This window comes from Peromyscus maniculatus, chromosome 6 (assembly GCF_049852395.1).
Source record: "Peromyscus maniculatus bairdii isolate BWxNUB_F1_BW_parent chromosome 6, HU_Pman_BW_mat_3.1, whole genome shotgun sequence".
In the NCBI taxonomy this organism is placed as follows: Eukaryota; Metazoa; Chordata; class Mammalia; order Rodentia; family Cricetidae; genus Peromyscus; species Peromyscus maniculatus.
Genome location: NC_134857.1, coordinates 2,768,251 through 2,788,591, shown reverse-complemented (window position 1 = coordinate 2,788,591; position 20,341 = coordinate 2,768,251). Strand labels below are relative to the sequence as shown.

At 42.6% G+C, this 20,341-nt stretch overlaps 1 protein-coding gene across 1 annotated transcript in view; it reads right to left on the bottom strand.

The window, feature by feature from the left end:
• Positions 1–20,123, bottom strand: part of LOC102913074 (uncharacterized) — a 28,609-nt gene extending 8,486 nt beyond the window's left edge. Inside the window, exons 1-3 of the mRNA XM_076573831.1 lie at positions 19,959–20,123; positions 1,275–1,401; positions 1,012–1,072 (exon numbers count right to left, since the gene is read on the bottom strand). Coding sequence (XP_076429946.1) covers positions 1,012–1,072; positions 1,275–1,401; positions 19,959–19,961 — 191 coding nt within the window. The 5' untranslated portion in view covers positions 19,962–20,123. The remainder of the gene's footprint in view (positions 1–1,011; positions 1,073–1,274; positions 1,402–19,958) is intronic.
• Positions 20,124–20,341: the final 218 nt, after the last annotated feature.

The following is a 20,341-nucleotide window of genomic DNA, read 5'->3' as shown; positions in this document are numbered from 1 at the left end:
ACTCATACTGCTCCCCTTCATTTAGGTATGTTTTGTGTCTTTGAAGGTATCTGTAATGATAAGAGTCTTCATCACAGGGTCTATATTTGTAGCATCATTATTCTATATGAGATTCTTCACATGTTTAAAGAGAACTGGAAGAACTCAGAGCTTTAACATACTTATTACATTCATAAACTTTCTAATAGTGAGAGTCATTACTACATTTGCAAAGCAGGACAAACAGACATTTTTATACATTCCAATACTCATAGGGCTTTTCTGCAGTGTAATTTTGTTTATGTATTCTCAATGAAGTTGGAAAACCAATTAATTTTAAACTTGCATCACATTCAAAAATTCTACTCGAAGTGGGGACTACTACATATCTTCTAATTGTTTTGTTTTAAGACAGAGTTATATTGCTTCCTTCCATATCTATCCCTCTGCTCACGTGGCTTTTATTCAGAGTGAAATATGATGTACTAATAAAGGAAAACTAACAAACAAAGTTTCCACACTGCATCCACACAGCTTGATTTTCTCTTCCTCAAAGACATGTGGTATAGAGATTAATGATTCTCCACCACAACTTTCTTGACTCTCATAAACTAACCCTCTCCCTAAACTTAGAAAAATCACAAGTATATGAGTAACACTCATTTACTCTGAACTATTTGCTTATTAGAACATTTTCAATATATACTTATTACCTATTCAACACATATTCCTTTTGCAATATCCGATTGGCATAAAATTAAACAGATTGGCTGATCTACAGCAGAGCTATCATGGAGCTGTAATTCAAATGGGGATATTTAAGGCATTGTTTCCTTGTGTTCTTTCTCAGAGCAATGCCTTGCAAACACATATCAGCTCCCTGACATTGAGGTATTTGGTTTTGTGAGAATTTAACAATCATCAGTACACTTTAAACTGTGCTTATTTACATTGTTGCTTCTGTTTAAAACTTCTGGGACACATTACAATTTCTCCATAGGCTCATTTGTTCACCTAGCACATGAAAATTACCTTCCATTTCTTCCAGAACTTTCACAATGTTCTTCAATATTATGATCTTCCCAACTGCAACCTAAAATACAGTACCAGAAAATGTATGATATATTATGGGAAACTGTGCAAAATTTAAGTTACTATCTTCAGTGAATTTTAGAACCATGCCAGATTTATTCACCTCATTCTTCTCATTTCTCAATCAGAATTACAGAAGAGTATTAATAACCAAAGAACAATTGTCCCCTTATTTTAAAATGTGATGAAAAATTCAGTCTTACCTATAGCAGTGAGGTTTCTGTAGGTCTCCCACATTACATCTTTGTAGAGATTCTTCTGGGGAGAATCCAGCAAAGTCCACTCCTCCCAAGTGAAGTCAATATGCACATCATCATAGGTCACTGCAATCTAAAATATCCCATACAACAGAAAGTGTGATACTGACAGCATGCTAATGTGTATTTCTTTGACAATATATTTGTATAATTCTGGGACTCCCCACACTTATTCCAAGACACAGACATTCTAATCATCAATTCATTTTAGAAAAAAAAAATGAACAATTAGGTTCACCTCTGTCATTTCTTCACACTTTGTCTAGGATATAGCCTTGCAGGAGAAATGCCTATTAACAGATATAAAATGAGATGCAAGCAAACAGATCAAAGTACACATCAGAGAAATTGAATGAACACTTACTAACTATAAACAAGATGGGCAAGCTTGGTGCATTGGCTCATGCCTATAATCCCAGCACTCATGAGGCAAAAGAAAGGTGAAATTAGTTGAATTGTATGCCATTCTGCCCTATGCAGTTAATTTCAGGATAGCCAGTTACATATTAGTAAGACCCTGTCTCCCCCATAAAAATAAATTGTACAAAAATGGTAGAAAGAACTCCCAGGTTTTTATGGAAGTTCCTACAAAGAATTATGCATATACTCCAGCTCTGTTTTCATCTTCCAGAAACCAGTTTAAACTATAACAATAATAAAATCTTGCTAAAAGGGAATGCATGTTTATAGTTACAAATGAGCAAATGCAAAGATTAGCAATGTAAATGCTGATCATAAACAACATAGGACAGTAGAGATGACTCAGCATTTAAGAGCTCTTGCTGGTCTTGCAGACAGGTAGGCTCAATTGCCAATACTTACATGGGGGCTTACAACTATCCATTACTATAAGTTCAGGGGTTGTGAAACCATCTTCTGATTGCTGTGAGGACCAGACACACATGTAGTGCAAATCCATGCATACTGGCAAAAGATAAATATTCATTCAAAAGAACTGAAAACCAACACAATAGGTAGGAAGAATGTCACACACTTGCAACTGAATGACTCAGAAGGCTCATACAGCTTTAATGTCATGAGTACTGTCATCCTGAGAAAAAGAATAGTACACTCTGCCAGATTTGAAATTTCAAGCAAAACAGCATATGCTTGACATGTACAAAAACATACATTCCAGGCCCATCACATAATAATATAAAAAAAAAAAAAAAGCCCAGGCATGATGGCACACATTTAATCACAGGACATAGGAGCCAAAATCTTCGGATATCTGAATTTAGGCCAGCCTGGTCTACAGAGCTACTTTTAGGATAGCCAGGGCTACACAGAGAAACCTTCTCTTCAAAAACAAAAAATAAAAACAACAAAATTGACAAAAACTCAGGTTGCAAAATGGCTTAGCACTGAATAGCAATTGCTTCAACAGTATCATATGGGATTTAGTGATATCACCTATAATCACGGTGAAGTCATGACAGCCAGACACAAAGAACATGAGCTAAGGACAAGGGCTATGGAATGCTCAGGTGATTGGGCTGTACCAGTGCCTGTGCTTGAGCCCATCTGGGCTGGCTGGGAAGATGTCTGTGTGACTGTGCTGTGGTGTGGGTCTGGTGACTTGTTCATTGAGGACCTTGGTGCTGGGGTTAGGGATACAGTTGCTGTGTCCTTTCCTGAATCTCAGATGGGGCTATACTATGAACAGTTCTCCTTAGAGTGGCTGTAGTTGGTGAAGAGGTATTTGTAACTGCCATACTCATCATGGGCAAAAGTTTGTTTGTATAAGTGACGTTGGCCAGTGTTAAGAAGAGTGGAGTTAAAGCTGACTTCTCAGGAAGAGTGGGTGTCCCAGTTCCAGATGATGGGATGGCATCCTCTGGTGTGCTTAATGCTGTTGAAGGTATTGTCATGGTCCTATTTGTTTCTCTGAGGCCTGGAGACACTGATGATCCTATTCCAGTGTTGGTGGACTTTGGTGGTGATGGAGCTGTAACTAGAGGCATGATAACACCAGAAACTGTGCTGTCTGGTAAGGTGTCTGGGCTGTGGTGTGTTGCTTGCTTATTGTGGGGGTTGTTGCTGGGGTTAGAGATATAGCTGCATAGAAAATGGATTGAGACTATAGACACTCAAATCCCTTCTCCAATGAGGAATTTCATCCAGAAAGACTCCTTCTACTAAGGGTTCTATAAGCACACTAAACAAAGATATCAAGGAGAGACAAGTATTCAAATACACCATCCTATCTGGGATGGTTTTCATTCAATCGAATACATTCTGACCTAGGTCACTATATGCTTATGGTCACCTCATGATCAAAATGCATCTAGTCTATCTTCAATGATCCTCATTATCTTTAACAGCACCTACCCTTTCAAATGTTCAAGGTCTCTTTGAACACCTTGGACACAAGGTGATCACTTGACTCATCACATCTTGTAAAATCAGAAAACATGTTATATCTTTCCAACACACATTGGCACAGAATACCCATTACCATTCCCAAAGAGGGCCTGGAACACAGTGAGGGAAGACTGGACCAAGGCAAGACTGAAACCTAGCAAGGCAAACACCAAATCCTGTACTTCTGTCTCAGACACATGGAGCTTCAGTTTCAAAGGGCTTAGGTGTCTCATTTTCCCAAAAATTTCTCATATATCTCTTTGTGGCTACTTCTACTCTCTATATGCAGCTCTCCATGGCAGATATCTCATAGCTTATGTATCTCAGTGTCTTGTGGTCTCAAAATGCAACCCAGCTCATGCTCAAAGCTTCATGCAATGGATTCTCACAGGCTCCTAACTGGGGCTCTGACTCTGCCAACCATAGATGACTACAAGAGTGCTGAACTAAAACCACAGACCAGGAATCCATGACCTGAGATTTTGATTCTTTCTTGTTTCCAGAGCCAGCACAAGTTTCCCTTCCTATTCAGATGGACCTTGCCAAGCTTGGACCACAGTTGCAGCAGGTTTTATATGAAGCTGCTTCTGGGTGATAGGAATCACTTTGCCTAATCCTTCCATTAATTGAAGGCAGAACAGGATGCCCTTAGGGTACCTAGATAGGCTTCCACTGTAGAAAAGGGCCTGCTCTTTAATGGTGATCTCCTTGAAAATTCCTGCCACTGTTTCAGCACATGACTGCCATCTGAAACTACCTTTTGTTGTCATTTATTTCTGTCCAACTTGTTGCTTTTTTTCACTGTAGATCTGAATGAGTCATCAGTAATAAGCATCCAACAGATTCAATATTCCATCTAAGAAATCAGCCCATTACTTTTTAATTTGGCCTTACTCAATTTCTCAGAGCAAGGACAGAATAAGAAAGATTTTAGGCCAAAATAAGACACAAAGGATGTCTAGCTTAATCTTTCATGGAGTCTATTTCTCACTAAAATCTATGACACTGACCTCCTCTGTGTGGATTACTCTCAAAAGTCCCATCTTCCTTGTCCTACAAGAACAGCCTATTGAGCTCTGTGTGAGCTTTCTATGACTTCTGCCATTTAAGTCCCGATATCTTCTACATTCCTCTAGAAGACAACATTCCCAGATACTTCCCAACAGCACAATCACTTTGGTATTCCACCTTTTGTTCTAACTTGCTTTTCTGCTGCTGTGATTAAATCCTCTAATCAAAATCATCTCAGGTAAGTTTATTTAGCTGATTCTGCCAGGTCACAATCCATCATTGTGGTATAGAAAATGAAGATTAAAACCATGGGCAAACACTGTGTCCTGGCCTTCACTTGCTTTGTCACTGTCTTGTGCTCAGCCAGCTCTCCTATCCATCCTAGGTCCACTTGCTTAGAGATATTGCCAACTCACTGGAAGAGCCTTCCCACATCAATCATCAACACAATCTCTTACAGACATAGCTGTTCCTGACAATTATGAACAAACCAGCTTTGAACATAGTTAAGCAAGTGTATTTGTGACAGGATAGAGGAGAATGGGGGGGGGGTTATGCACAAGAGTCATAAGCTGGGTTTCAGGTGGATAGATTCCCGATTATCAGTGGTACTGCCATATTGATTTCCATAATGGCTGTACAAGTTTTCACTCCCACCAGCAGTGGAGGAGTGTCCCCCTTGTTCCGTATCCTGGCCAGCATGAGCCATCACTTGTGTTATTGATCTTAGCCATTCTGACAGGTGCAAAGTGAAATACCAAAGTAATTTTGATTTACATTTCCTTGATGGCTAGGGATGTTGAACATTTCCTTAAGTGTTTCTCAGTCATTTTAGATTCCTCTATTGAGAATTCTATTTAGATATGTACCATATTTATAATTGGATTATTTGGCTTGTGGATGTCTAGTTTATTGAGTTGTTTAATGTCTTGAGCAAGGTAACCCAGAACCACATAGACACACATGATATGCACTCACTTACAAGTGGATATTAGCTGTCAAGTAAAAAAATAACCACAGTACAATCCACAGACTCAGAGAGGCTAAATAACAAGGATGGCTGTAGAGGCAGGGGAATCCATGGATCTCCCTGGGAAGAGGAGATAAATAGATTTTGTGGGTGTACTGGGGGCAGGAACAGAAAAGATCAGGTAAGTAATGGAGGGACAGAGGGAGAGAATATAAGAAAAGGTGAGTGCAATAGGGGAGCTTTTGGAAGTGATGTGGAAACCTAGTATGGTAGAAATTTTCTGGAAGCTATCAGGGTGACCCTAATGAGGACTCCAAGTATTTGAGAATATGGAGCCTGAACTGGCCATCTTATATAACAATGTAAGGTTCCCAGTGGTGGGAATGGGACAACAACCCAGACACAAAAATATTCAACCCATACTTGTCCTGTCTGCAAGATATTCTGGGGCAATGGTGTCTTGGAATTTGTGAAGCAATCAACCAATTGCTGAATTAACTTGAGGCCCAAGATCAAAGAGGAAGCCCATGTCCAACACTGCTTGGATGAATAAGAACCAGAAGTTGGATGGCTCAGAGAACTAGGGTAGAACCATATACAACTGACCAAAAAGAAAAAAAGTCAATGAATTGATATCTGACAATATTCTATTATCATAGATTAGTGCCCAGTCCAATTGTCATCAGAGAGGCCTCCTCCTGCAGCTGATGGGAGCAGATACAGAGATCCTCATCCAAATATTAGCTGGAGCTCTGGGAACCCTGCATAAGGGTAGACTGTAGGACCCAGAGGTGTCAATGACACCAGGAGAACATGTCCACAGAATCAACTAGGCAGGAACCAAAGGGGCTCAAAGAGACAGAAGCAGCAATCATGGGTCCTGCATGGGTCTGTGCCAGGTCCTCTGCATACATGCTTGATATGTTTGTGGGAGTAAGGATGTCTCTGACCAGTTTGTCTACTCTTGGACCCTTTTCCTCCTCCTGGGTTGCCTAATCCAGCCTTGATATGAAGGTTTGTGGCTAGTTTAATTGCATCTTGTAATGATGTATTTGACTGATACACCAACAAGAGCAGTGGATCTGGGAGAGTGGGAAGGAGATGGGGACTGGGAGGAGTGGAGGAATTGGAGACTGAGGTCAGGATGTATTGTATGACAAAAGAATAAATAAAACAAGAATAAACAAACAAAAAACAACAAAAAGGATAGGAAAGTGCATTTAGTCTAACTTCAATGATTGTCATAGTCTGTAACAGCTCCAACACTGTTCAAATATCCAAAGTCTCTTCTGATACGATTATCTCTTGAATGTAAAATATTCTAAAATCAAGAAACAAGTTAAACCTTTGCAACATACAGTGGCACAGGATATATTTTCATTCAGAAAGAGAGGAATGAGGCCATGTTCCAGCACTCAAATCAGGCAGATAGCCCATGCTCATGTGCAGGCAACACCAGCCAGAGTATTACTCAGCTGTAAAAACAATGACATCATAAAATCTGTAGGCAAATGGATGGAACTAGAAAATATCATCCTCAGTGAGGTAATCCAGACTCAGGAAGACAACCATAACATGTACTCACTCATAAGTGGATACTAGATGTAAAGCAAAGGATAAACAGACCATAACCCATAGCTGCAGAGAAGCTAGGAAACAAGGAGGACCCTAAGATGGATGAACAGATCACAATGGGAAGGGTAAACAGAGATCTCCATGAGTAAACTGAGGATGAGGGGAGGTCAATAGAGGAGAGGAGATGGGGGATGAGAACATGAGAGAATGGGATGGTCGAGCTAGGGGAGGGACAGAGTAAGAGAGCAATGAAAGAAATATCTTGATAGAGGGAGACAGTATGGGTTAAGGGAGAAACCTGGTGCTAGGGAAATGCCCAGGAATCCATAGGACAACCCCAGATTAGACTACTAGCAACAGTGGAAAGGGTGCCTGAACTGTCCTACCCTGGTAATTAGATTGGTGAATACCGTAACTGTCACCATAGAGCCTTCATCCAGTAACTGATGGAAGCAGATGCAGAGACCCATAACTATGCACCTGGCCAAGCTCCATGTCGAAAGTCTAGTCGAAAAGAGGGAAGAGGGATTACATGAACAAGGAGGTCAAGATCATGATGGGGAAATCTACAAAGACAACTGAACCAAGCTCAAAGGAACCCACGAACTTTAGATGGACAGCTGTGGAACCTGCATGGGACCAGACTATACTCTCTGCATATGGGAGATAGTTGTGAAGCTGTGTCTGTTTGAGGGGCCGGATGCCCACACAGAAAACACTGTAAGAGAATAATTAAATGTCAATTTCCTGCCACATGGATTATGTCGCAAGATGTGGAATCTGCCCTATCCACCCACCTAAAACCACACACAACTGAGAAACCTCTGTAGCTCAGTATAACTGCTGCTGCTCTGTGACAGTGAAGACAGTGACCCCACACTCACCATGGCATGGCTTCTGGTCTCCCTTGCAGCTCTCTAGAGCTGCCTTCTATTGGTACTCCAAATTACTAAACCTTCCCAGGGTCCCACATTAGCCTAGGCCACCCAGCTGGGCCTCAGGACATTAGCACCTGCTCTACTGAGTGATCAGAGGTCAAGTGACTCAGACAGCACGGGCCTCCCCTGCTCTACAGTTCCACCCCAGGAGACAGGTCCCTAGTATTTTAGTAGAAATTCTTCCAGTCTCCCAGACAACTTCCTGTTCCTCTTCCAAGGCATGGAGTGTTTTGTGTGAACAAGCCATTACACACTCAATGTACAATGCAGCCAACCCTTTGCTTCTTAGCTGGAAACTCCTACAGACAAACATAGGTCACATTCAAAAAGTAAGTGTTGCTATTATTTAACTATTTTTAAAGCAAAAACAGGCCAGAAATTAGAAAACAATGAGGGACAATGGTAGGGCTTGCAGGCAGGAAAGAGACTGTGGACATGATGTAGTTATACTCTCAAAGAACTATTTAGAAAAGTTGAAGCAGGATTTAGGGCCATGTGCTGCAGAAACTGCAGATTTGTATGAGAGCACACCAATGATTACTCACGCCTTCTCCCTCAGGCTTAACACATTAAACCAGGAAAATAATAGTCCCAATAGGCAGGGCCACATTATTTTACACAGATATCCTATATTGGTTGAACTAGTGTAACTATAATAATTTGATTTCATAATAAGGTCAGTCCTTTATCCAGATTCTTGATTGCCCTGGTCTGTGGATCCTAAGAAATGACCAGTCAGGACATTACTGGAGCATCTGAAATTGATTACCTACCACATTGCTAATCTCAAATATTGCCAAAACAGGAAATGTTTCACCCTCCTTCCTGCCCCTCCCTTTCTGTGCTGTCATTATACCAGCTTCAAAATTGGTCAGTGAATTCCATTCTTGCCCAGGTCCCTCTTCATTTCTATGTCCCCGGTAAAAGCCAGAGAAATTGGAGGACACTGATTCACTGGTCTATGTTTCCTTCTCACTGACCAGTCAGGACCCAACCTAGAAGGAATTGAAGGACTCTTCCCAGCACCAGGCAACAGAGGAAGGATTAGGTTTTCAAAACAATGCTCAACAATGCTATATAGCATGAGGCAAGCCTACAGAAACATTGCTCTTAAGAGAAATAAAAAATCAACAGCACTTGAGAGAAAAGGAATGAAAGTATAAATGACCAAGAAACATTGGAAAACAGAAACAAATGGGGATTACAGAAGTATTGCATTTTTTAATTTTCATTAAGAAATTTTTTATTCATTTTACATAACAACCACAGATACCCCTCCTCCCTCCTCTCACACCCCCAGTATTCCCCCCCAACCAGTCCCACCTCCTCCATGTCAAGATCTCCCATGGAGAGTCAGCAGAGCTTGGTCCATTCCATTGGGGCAGGTCCAAAGCCCGCCCCCCTGCACCTAGGCTGCCAGAGGTGTCACACTTTAACGAAATGTACTTAAAGAAAATGAAATCTAAAAAATAATAACAATAATTCTTTTTAGCATGACAAAAGAAATTTATTTTGAAGATAAAATCTTAACTACATTAGGAAAGAGTAGGACCTTCGCTAGTTGAGGAAATACAATTAATAAAACACTGATTGCTCTTGCCCACATGCACATGCTGGCTGCTGAGATCTGTAACCTGACATACAGAGTTACAGCCAATGGTCTATTTCTCAATCCTCTGAGCTGACTTAACTCTGTCAAGCAGGACTGAACATATCTGCAATGGAGAGTTGTCTAATTAGAAAACCAATATTCATTGGCTCAAACTAATTGTCTCAAATTGTACACCCACCAATCTGGTCTGTGTTCATTCACATGACAGGGATTAAAACATGCTGGAAAACTATAATCAAGTCCTTCTTCATAATAGTGACTCCAGCAACTGGTTGCCTACTCTGTTTCCCTCTGAAGGGCACACAATAAACTATTCCTCCTATTCTGGTCTGAAGGCAGAAGTCATGTTCCACATGCAAATCCTTTTCCTATGACTTCAATGGATAGTCAACTACACGACACAAATGGGTAATTTTAAAACTCTGAGGTGGTGGAGTCCTTTAATTTAAGAATTTATAATGTTTAATCATAGACACCAAAGTCATTGCCCTGGGGACCAATATACTGGGATCAAGGCCCCTTGAATCAACATAGGAGAGTTTGTCTCAGAAACATTTTTCTAAATAGTTGGAGGTGCAGCTGTTCAAGAATGAATACTCCTTCCAAAGGAGAAATCACTCCACACACTTGGGATTAATAAAGAAAACTTTCTTTAATGATAGGATACATCGATCTCTGGCTTATGCTCAAAGAGGAGCCAGCCTGGAACAGATTTTGCATTCCACATGTTCTGTCATCCTTAAGTTGCTTTTAGGTTCAGGCTCCAGTTACACTTTGAACATTTAAATAGGATCAGGAGATTGCAAGTCTAGCCACTTAGGCAGATGGGAAACTCACACAGCAAAGATAATTCCACATTTATTCCTTAATGTTCACCACTAACATGAAACAGCAGGTCATTCTTCAGTGACAGGGTCCTGGGGTGAAGGTATCAGGGCATGAGAAGGGTAGGAAAAGTAGAAGGCAGAAAAAAAAAGGCTGAGGTGGGGAGGTCTTGCACGAGCTACGCCTCATGCCAAGTAAACTTCTTAAGAAGAATAGCATCTTGTGTACTGCTTCCAGTGGGGAAATGGAAGAAAATGAAAGACTTCTATGAAGACAACAGAAACTATCATATGATGGGGCAAACTCAGGAGGAGGCATTTCACACAGTGCTGCATAAGGGGAACACAGGATATCTCAAGAACATTACTGACTAAAGACACAATGGCCTTGAGGCTGATAACCACATAGCTCCAATTGGCAAGTAGACTTGTCTCCTGGAAAGCCCCACCCCCACCACTCTCCTCTGACTGGCAGGTCAGACTGGAGGGCCTGATTGGCTAGTGAGGCCTGAGTGACAAGAGCACCTTCCTTAGGGTAACAGTGTGCTTAAAGACTCTGTACAGTGAGTGGTTCCTGGCCCTGCCTTCCAACCAAGACACAGACCTTTTCTAGATCTGCAGATTTCCATTACAACAGCACTGGTCCCTGGCTCAAATAGCTGACCTTGCTATATTCCTGCACTCCACAGGCACTTCCCCTTCTTCCTCCTGGACACCACGTGACTAGCTTGCACAGCCCATTACACAATGTGGAGTGGAGTGATTCCCCTCCCCACCAGGTTGAAAGATGCCCAGAATATTAACAATTAAAGAGAGATTTTAGGACACAAAATGAAATGTCTGTTTTATGGCTTCACACTGAGGTCTGATGAACTCAGGTACATTTTACCTGGTTGCCACAGGGACTTTAGACAACCAGGAGAGAAAAGCCAGAATCAGATCACAGACAAGATAGATCTTTCTTCCATCAGAAGGCTGGATGATGGCTTCATTGCTTTAGAGTTTTATTCCTGAAATTCTTTTCAATCTCTTGACAATTAACAACAATATGAAGTGTAGTCTTCACAGTTGCTACGAGTCACAGGAATATGAATCAGGAAATCAGCTGACTATGGTAAAACTATTACCTAGAAGAATCAAGGAATTTTTCCAGAGAAACTCAAGTCTGAAGGAGTATTTGGTGTTACCTGGTTTTTAATATATCTGCTGTTTTCTGCTATGAATTTCATGTGCACTCTCAGCTTCCCCAAGAACAGCATGGATTGATCATTTCTTAGGCTTGTACAATTAAGGTATTTGGATATAGTCAGGCAGGCAATGTTTACTGCCTCCAGGCTTTCTGCTCCTTTTTAGCATTAGGATTAGATGTCTGCCTTCTGCAATTATCTCCTTCAGGGAGCATCCAAATCCAGGGCCAGCTCCAGACAAAGCACCTGCTAGGCTCCTGAATTAAGGTAAACACCCATATGGAGATACTGCCTAGGCCAGGATGTTAGGTAGGGTAGCTTGGCTTCTTGTGCAAATTAAGCTCAGAACTCCCTTTCTTTCAGGGCCCAAGTGGCACCCTAGAACAACTGACTTAGAACAAATGGCTTTGTTCCTAACAGGTGCTTCAAACTGTGATGCAAGTAACCTAGCTATCAAATACTCCCCCGCCCCCATGCGCACCCTGCAAAAAATGGCAACATAGAAAAAGAAAAGCAATTATATTTTAGTGATTCTTAGGCTCTTTTACCTAATCACATGTAAGATTGCAGTCTGAGCACATTTATGATAAACTTGTAACGTTTCACCTAACCACTTAGAAGAATATATTTTGAGCTGAATCCCCAGGGGAGTCTTTGCCCTGGAGGAGATGGGAATGGGGTGGGCTGGGGGGAAGGTGGGGGTGAGGGGTGAGAGGGGGAAGGACAGGGGAATCCATGGCTGATATGTAAAATTAAATTTAATTATAAAATAAAAAATGAAAAAAAAGAATATATTTTGAACACATAAATTCCCTTTCTGACTCATTCCAGGCTGTATTTGATCCACCTCCTTTATTCACTCCCCTTTTGAGATGCAAAGGAAGCTATCACTGCTCTTGTGGGGACCTTGAAAGCTTTTTACTGTACTAAAAAAGAGTTACTGCTTTTAAGGTTGTGGACCAGTTCCCCAAGAGAACTGGCAAATTTTGTCTCAGAAAAATAAAGTGGATGGACAAAAGAGCTCGGTGTACTTAGATTCCTTTCCCTCAGATTATTCTGGCATAGTGTCTCTTCTGGAAACTCTGGGAAGAAGACGAATAGAGGAGGCTGGACCCCAATAGTCCTCGTTACACAGTAAGTTGAATACCTAGAGAGAAATGGAACAAGTGCTTTATGAGTACTACTGTTATCTACAACATCTTCCCCTGGGCAAGAGAAAACGAAACAAAACAGTATTAGTAAGGTTCTCTGCTTGAACAGACTGATAGACTAAATCCCATAGGTTCTGAGACTCTAATGATATCCTGGGCTCTCAGAGACTGCAGAAGCTCCATGTTTCAGGCTCTGCCTGAGAAATGCTCCTATTGCCATCCCTAGTGTGATACCTCAGTAACCCCCCCCCCCCAACTCTATCCCCTACAGACAAAGAGAAGCTTAAACCAGAATTCCTAAGTATAGATGAGAACTTAGACTCCTTTTCCCCAGGTGGCTGTATCTGCTACAGGGACTTTGGAAAACGCAGAGTCAGGATATTCGACCAAAAGACTAAAAAAAGGGAGGCGGGTTAAAATAAATTATATGGTCTGTGCCTTTAAGAACTAGCCTCACAAAGAAAGGGGAGCACTCCTTTCAACTTCCCTGCTGTGAGTGAGAGATTTGGAAGAGCCTCCCTGGAGGCTTGTAAACTTAGAAAACACCTTACTTTTGCATTCTGTACCTAAAGTCTCCAGTGGCAGCTTTGGGGATGCGATCTAGGCACAAGACCCTCACTCTATTGTCTCAAAAAGGGGGCCTTAGACAAAGATATCTCAATATAGATAGACCCAGGCCAGTTTCAAGTCACCAGAAATGATGGCGCCAGCCCCAGGAACTCAAAAGAACAAAGTCAGAATGTCTGATGGTAACCAATTAACCACAAAATGCCCCTCTCTGGAGATAACATGACCAGACCCTGGAGATGAGTTGTAAAACTCCTGACAGGGCAAACAGATAAGCTAGAATAAGATAAATTCCAGGCCTGGGAAAAACTTGATCAATCAAGGATGGACCCGTACTAACCCCCTCCCCTCTAAGAAATTTTATGGGTTTTGCCTATAAAAACTAACTTCCCCAAGAAAGAGTAACTCTTCTCTGCCTCACTTGAGATGGCTTGAGATGAGTTCCCTGTCATGACTTGTAACAAATAAACCTTGCTTTTGCATTCTGGTATGCTCGTCCTTGGTGGTCTCTCTAGGGGTTATGATCTGGGCATAACACCTAGCACACACAGCTTGCCTACCACCCCAGTTCTACTCCACAACTGCAGCTCTCCTTGGTCATCCTACAGTCCAAGAACCTACCACCCCTTCAGGTGTCCACTGTACTCACTGACCTCTCAGGGTCTCTCCGCAGGTGTTTCATATCTGTTACAGTGTCATCAGCTCTTCATGAGCCCTTCAGTCTTGGATTGGCAGGTAAGATACCGAGGCAGAAGAATCCCAGCAAATTACCAAACTGTCTGGGCTCTGCCCAGATATCAAGCAAAGGTAGTATCTATTCCTTCGGTCTACTGTATGTGGATTCTACTTTTACCTGACAGCTTACTGAATTTGAGGGGATCTAAAGGGGTAAAGAATAAACACAGCAGACAGGAGGAGACATGAAGGAGATGGGAAAGGACAGGAGGAGACAGGAAAGGACCTGAGTGTTCCCAGGGCACTGGAGGTGCTTCATTTCTCTGAGATCCAGTATCAGCTCCCGGGAGTCTCTCCTGTCTGGTCCATCTAGTCCTGACCTGGAGATGGTGCACTGATGGAGCCTGGGAAGTGCTCCTATTCCCAGCATCAGGAGTGAGATTACGCAGAGGCCCACAGGCTTGTTCTGGTCTGTAGGGGACAACAAGTGACAGTTTCCTGAGCCTACCTTAGACTTGTCTGTTCCTGGGGGCCTGTCTCCATAACCCATTGTACACTCAGTCCTTGGATGTTGTTGAAACCTTCAAACTCCAGCCTCTGCCTCCTAAGTTTTGTGATGACAGGGTTGGGACACCATATCTGCTTTGGTGACTTATTCCACTTTACTGAATGTTGCGGTGTAAACATGTGGACACTCAAAAGGTAAAAATTTAAAAGTCAATAAAAAGAAGGTTTATAAGAAGTAACCATGGTGCCAGGTAATGGTGATTGATCACACTGTATCCATAGTCAAGAAGCAGATGGTGATAAATGTTGGTCATTATTATATAATTCAGTACCAAATCCATGGAATGGAATGGTGCTATCATTTCTAAAAGGCAGAAGAGTCTTCTCATCTCAATGAACTTAATATACAAGATAATCTCTCATAAGCACACCTCAGAGCATAACATGATATAAATAAGCCCTCAGAGGTGTGACTGGAAGAGTGTCCCTTGACTGACTCTTATCAAGGTGAAAATCAATATTAGCCATCACACAAAATTAATAAAATTTGCTGTGTAGACTGCCTGTGTAGACAGTGACACTATTCCTTTTTTTAGTGATTTCTCAAATACCAATGAGCCATGTTTGAAGACAAAGTACATAAAACATAGGAGTATGGACTTGCTCCTTTCCCAGATGTAAGCAGCAATTTGCTGAGAACCTCCAGGACAGGATTATGAACTCCATGTAGAGCAAGGCACAGTGCAGAACCCTTCTGCCCATGTTTTTACTTCATTAAATCAGAATCCTACCCAAGCCACCTCAGCAACTGACTGATGATCTTTTTTACCAAAGAGAAGGAAAGGGGGAGACAGAGGGACAGAAAGGCAGAGAGAAGGAGAGAGAGAGAGACAGAGAGAGAGACTCCCTAAGGATCCATTGAAATGGAACTTACAAAGTCAACAGAACTGTATACATGGCTTTGTGTCAATTCTTAAGTGTGGCTCTCCCTCACAAGACTACACTATCCAAAAGATCACTCCAAAAACTCTTCTTAGTAAACATCAGGACTAAGAAAGTGGGTTAACATATACAGTACTCATCTTGCAACTACCCCTTTACTTCTGCATTATAAAGCCAGTTGCAACAGTGCATGCCTATAGCCCAGTGCTTTTAAGGCAAGATGAAAGGCAGGCAGCTGCCTAAGACTCTATGTGTATAGAAATTAAATAAACACAGATTTCACGACTTTCAACTCAAAGTGACCTTAACCTGTTGTTTCTGACCCTCTAGCTACTGATACTTCTCTAAGAGAGGCCCCATGTTCTAGAGCTCTCTCTGCAAAGGGAGGTGATCTCCTGCAGACCCTGCTATAGCTCTGCAGCCTTCATGCTCCCTTGTGTTTTCAGGCAAACCCAGCCCCAGTGATGCCCACACGGAAAACACTGTAGAAGAGTAATTTAATGTCTGATTCCAACCACATAGATTATGTCACAAGATGTGGCATCTGCCCTATCCACCTGCCCAAAACCATGCAACCTGAGATACCTCTGCAGCTCAGAGCTTCCTTTTGTCCCCTGGAACTGACCTTCACTGAATCACATCACAGTGGCTGGCAGTAACAGAAAGCTAAAAGCATTCTCATCATGTATTGCTGAAGGATGATCCCCATCACTCCCTTTCTACCATTTTCTAAACTGTCTGTAACATTTATAAGACAAACCTGAAAGGGAAAAGTAAACATCCAGAACTTGCAGAAACCAAACCTTCAGTTTTCCAATCTGTCTTCCCAGATTCCCACTGTCACAGAAGCAAAGACTGTGTGTGCACACTGGACAGTGATATTACAAGCATCATAGCCTCCCATGCCAGGGTGGCAGAGCCTTCTCATCCCCAGGGAATTCATACTCAGTAAGGATCAGAGGCCAAGGGACACTACCCAGGTCACCACAGGGACCAACAGAAACACAGTCTGGCTCATGGTCTATCCCAGTCCCAGCAGTTCAGACTCTGACAGCTCAGCCAACCTGCTCTTCCTGGACAGTGGCCCCCACACTCACCATGGCATAGCTATGGTGTTCATTAGAGCTCCCTATAGCAGAAGCAGAGGAGAATCCCAAAGAGAACTTGGAAGCTACCTCCCACTGGTGCTCCTGATGGCTAAGCCTTCCCAAAGCTCCTCATTAGTCAGGACCACCCAGTTGTATCTCAGGACATTATCTCAGGACATCACCACCTACTGGGTGAGCAGAGATCCAATGACTCAAACAGCACAAGCCTTCCCAGCTCTGCCCTTCCACACTAGGGTTGGACAGGTATCTAGTGTGAGAAACTTGTAGTTTAGAGAATATTCCATTCTCTAGAGCACTTCCTATTCCTCTTTCAAGGCACTGGGTCCTTTGCATGCACATTCCATTACACACTCAATGCCCAGTGAAGCCAACCCTTTGCTTCATAGCTGAGAGGTCCTGAAGCCAAACACAGGTCACATTCAAACAGTAACTATTGTAGAACCAAAATGAGGTCATGGATTAGAACACAATGAAGGATCTATGGGAGGGCTTGGAACCAGGAAAGAGATAGTGGAAATTAGGTAATTATAATTCCAAAAATTATGTTAGAAAGTTGAAACAGGCTTTATGGCCATGTGCTCCAGAGACTAGGGATGTGTACTAGAGCACACTAAGTACTACTCATGCATTTCTCCCAGGCTGTAAATCTTAAACCTGGAAAAGAGTCACGTGAGGCAGGGCCAGACCATTTTATCCAGTTTTTCTATTTAGGTTGAACTGGTGTAACGACTGTAATTTTGTTTCACGAAAATTCAGTTCTTTATCCAGATTCTTGATTGTCTAGTCTGTGGAACAGAGAAATGGCCAGTTAGGACATTTATGGAATGTCTAAAATCGATGACCTCAATACTCATTGCTGCTGTCTGTCAACTGTCACAGCAGGAAAGCTTTCGCCCTCTTCTTGCCATCCCTTTCCGTGCTGTGACTACACCTGCTTTACAGTGGGTCAGTGAACTCAACTCTTACACAGGTCCCACTTCATCTGTAATTTCACAGTGAAATCTAGAGAGGTTGGAGGACACTCATTCACTGGTCTATTTTCCATCTCACTGAGCAGTCAAGGCCCAGCATGGAAGGATTTGCAGGACTGTCTTCCCAGCACTGGGCAGCAGAGGCAGGATGTGGTGTTCTAAGCAATTCTCAATTATGTAGTGTGAGGCAAGCCTGGGCTACAGGGGACACTGGTCTAAACCAGTGGTTCCCAACCTTCCTAATGCTCTCATGCTTTAATACAGTCCCTTATGAGGTGGTGAGCCCCCAACTATAAAATTATTTTCATTGCTACTTCATGACTAAAACTTGGCTACTGTTATGAATTGTAATAAAAATATCTGTGTATTCCAATGGTTTTAGGCCACTCCTGTTAAAGGTAGCCTTATCCCTCAGGTTGAGAACCACTGCTCTATAAACCAATATAAATAAATAAATAGCACCTAAGGAAATAAGGGAAACATTGGGAAATAGAGATTCAAGCTGTAATGCATTTAAAGAAAGTGAAATTTTAAAAATGATAACCCTAATTGACTTTTTAAAATGATAGAAATAACTGGAAGAACACTTAGCAGTACTGACTTTGCAACAGAGTAGGCACTTCCCTGCTAGAGAGAATGCCATTCATAAGACACTGCATGACTTTCCCATGTAAACTGTCAGCTGCTGGGTGCTATAAGCTGACACATGGAGGTAAAGCCAGTGGCCTGTGTCTCAAACCTCTGAGCTGACTTAACTGTGTCAACCAGGATTGCACATATCTGCACAGGGGAGTTCCCTAACTGGAAACTGAAGACTCAGTACTTCAAGTTACCCTCCCTAAATTGTACACCCACCAATTCGGCCTATCTTCATTCACATGGAAGGAATAATACCAGGAGTTAAATTACACAGGAAGTCACTCCCCCTGCCCAGCAGGTCCTTTTTTATGATGGAGACCTCTGCAGCTCACTGCCTTAAACTCCAGCCCATGGTCTAGCTATTGCCTACTCTGTTCCCCGTGCAGTGTACACAGGACACTGTTCCTCCTCTTTTGGTCTGAAGGGAGATGCCATGATCCACACACAAATCCTTTCCTGTTACTGCAATGGACAGACAGTCCACTATGTGACTCAAAGTGGTGACTTTAGAACTCTGTGGTGCTACAGACCTGCAGTCCAAGAATTCCTGGTGCTTAGTCAGGACAATAGCAAAGGGAATGCCCTGTAGGGATACAGACAGGGTTCAAGTCCACCTCAATCTACATCAGAGACGTTGACTCAAAACCACTTTTCAAAGAGACTGGAGATACAGCTGTTCTAGAGTTAAAATATCCTTGAAGGAACATCAGGACTTAATGTTGTTTGTGACCCTGTTACAAGCCCTTGAGCAGCATGTTAGAGGCCTGTTCTTTGACAGGGGGCAGGCAATGGGGGGACCCTTTTTGCTGGTTGTAAATTAGCATTTTCTCCTTTGTTATGGGAATGTTGCTTAATGGCTGGTTAATTCTGGGGAACAAGCATTTACTCTTATACTAATCTCTAAAAGGCAAGGTTGGCATACTACTTATCTTAGGAATATCTGGGAGACAGCCCTCCCTTAACTTAATTCTACTTTGTGACTTAATGTCTCCTAAGAATGGGTAAATCATTTTACCATCAATTCTATTACCATCGTTCTACTCTTCTACATCACAGTTTAGCAGTGGAGTGCTACTCTACACAGGAGATGTCCTGTACCAGCTCCACAAAATTAACCACTGACAGATACTAAACCTAAATGTTAAATGTTGAAAGTGCAGAACTCCTGAAAGATACTAGAGAGACCAGAGTTCTCTGTGTTTGGCAAATCTGCCTTCCAAGGTGACAATACAGGGACTACAGGAGCCAGCATTTCACAGTGACATCAACAACATGGATATTTCTAAGTCTTGTTCCCAGTGCTCTGCACAAACACAGCCCACGGAGTTAAGTTATTCAGAGGCTTCTGCCCCAGCCCACAGGGTTGCAAGAACCATGTAGAACACACAGGATCAGGAAGAAACAGGCGCGACACGCAGGACCGAGAAGGAACATGTGGGACTCGCAGGACACACAGAACCGGGCAAGATCAGACCAAACTCTGCGTCTGGCTGTTGGCTCTCACTCAGACCCGGGAGGACCCAACACCCGGTTCCCACGGCTCAGCTGGCCACTCCTCCCAGTCTGCAGAAAGCATCCCCTCGCTCACCATGGCCGGCCACTCCTCCCACTATGGGAACAGAAGCCCTTGATCACCGTGTCGCGGGTGCAGAGAGCTCTAGCCTCAGCAGAACCCAAGGAACAACACATGAGCCAACTTCCGATTTCCTCAGCAAAAGAGCTAAGCGGGAACCCTAGCGTCGGGAGGAAGAACCCTTCCCTCTGACTGGCAGATCTGCTCGAAGCTCTGATTGGCTAGTGAGGGCTGAGTGACAGGATCGGGTGAGCTGAGGGAGGCAGTTCCGTGGATTTCTGCCCTAGCGTCCACCTTTAGCACAAACCTATCCATAAATGCTGGAGATTTGCACCAAATTCCACAGCAAGTCTCTAGTTTATGTAAACCTATGGGTTCAGTTTTAAAAGGAAGTATAC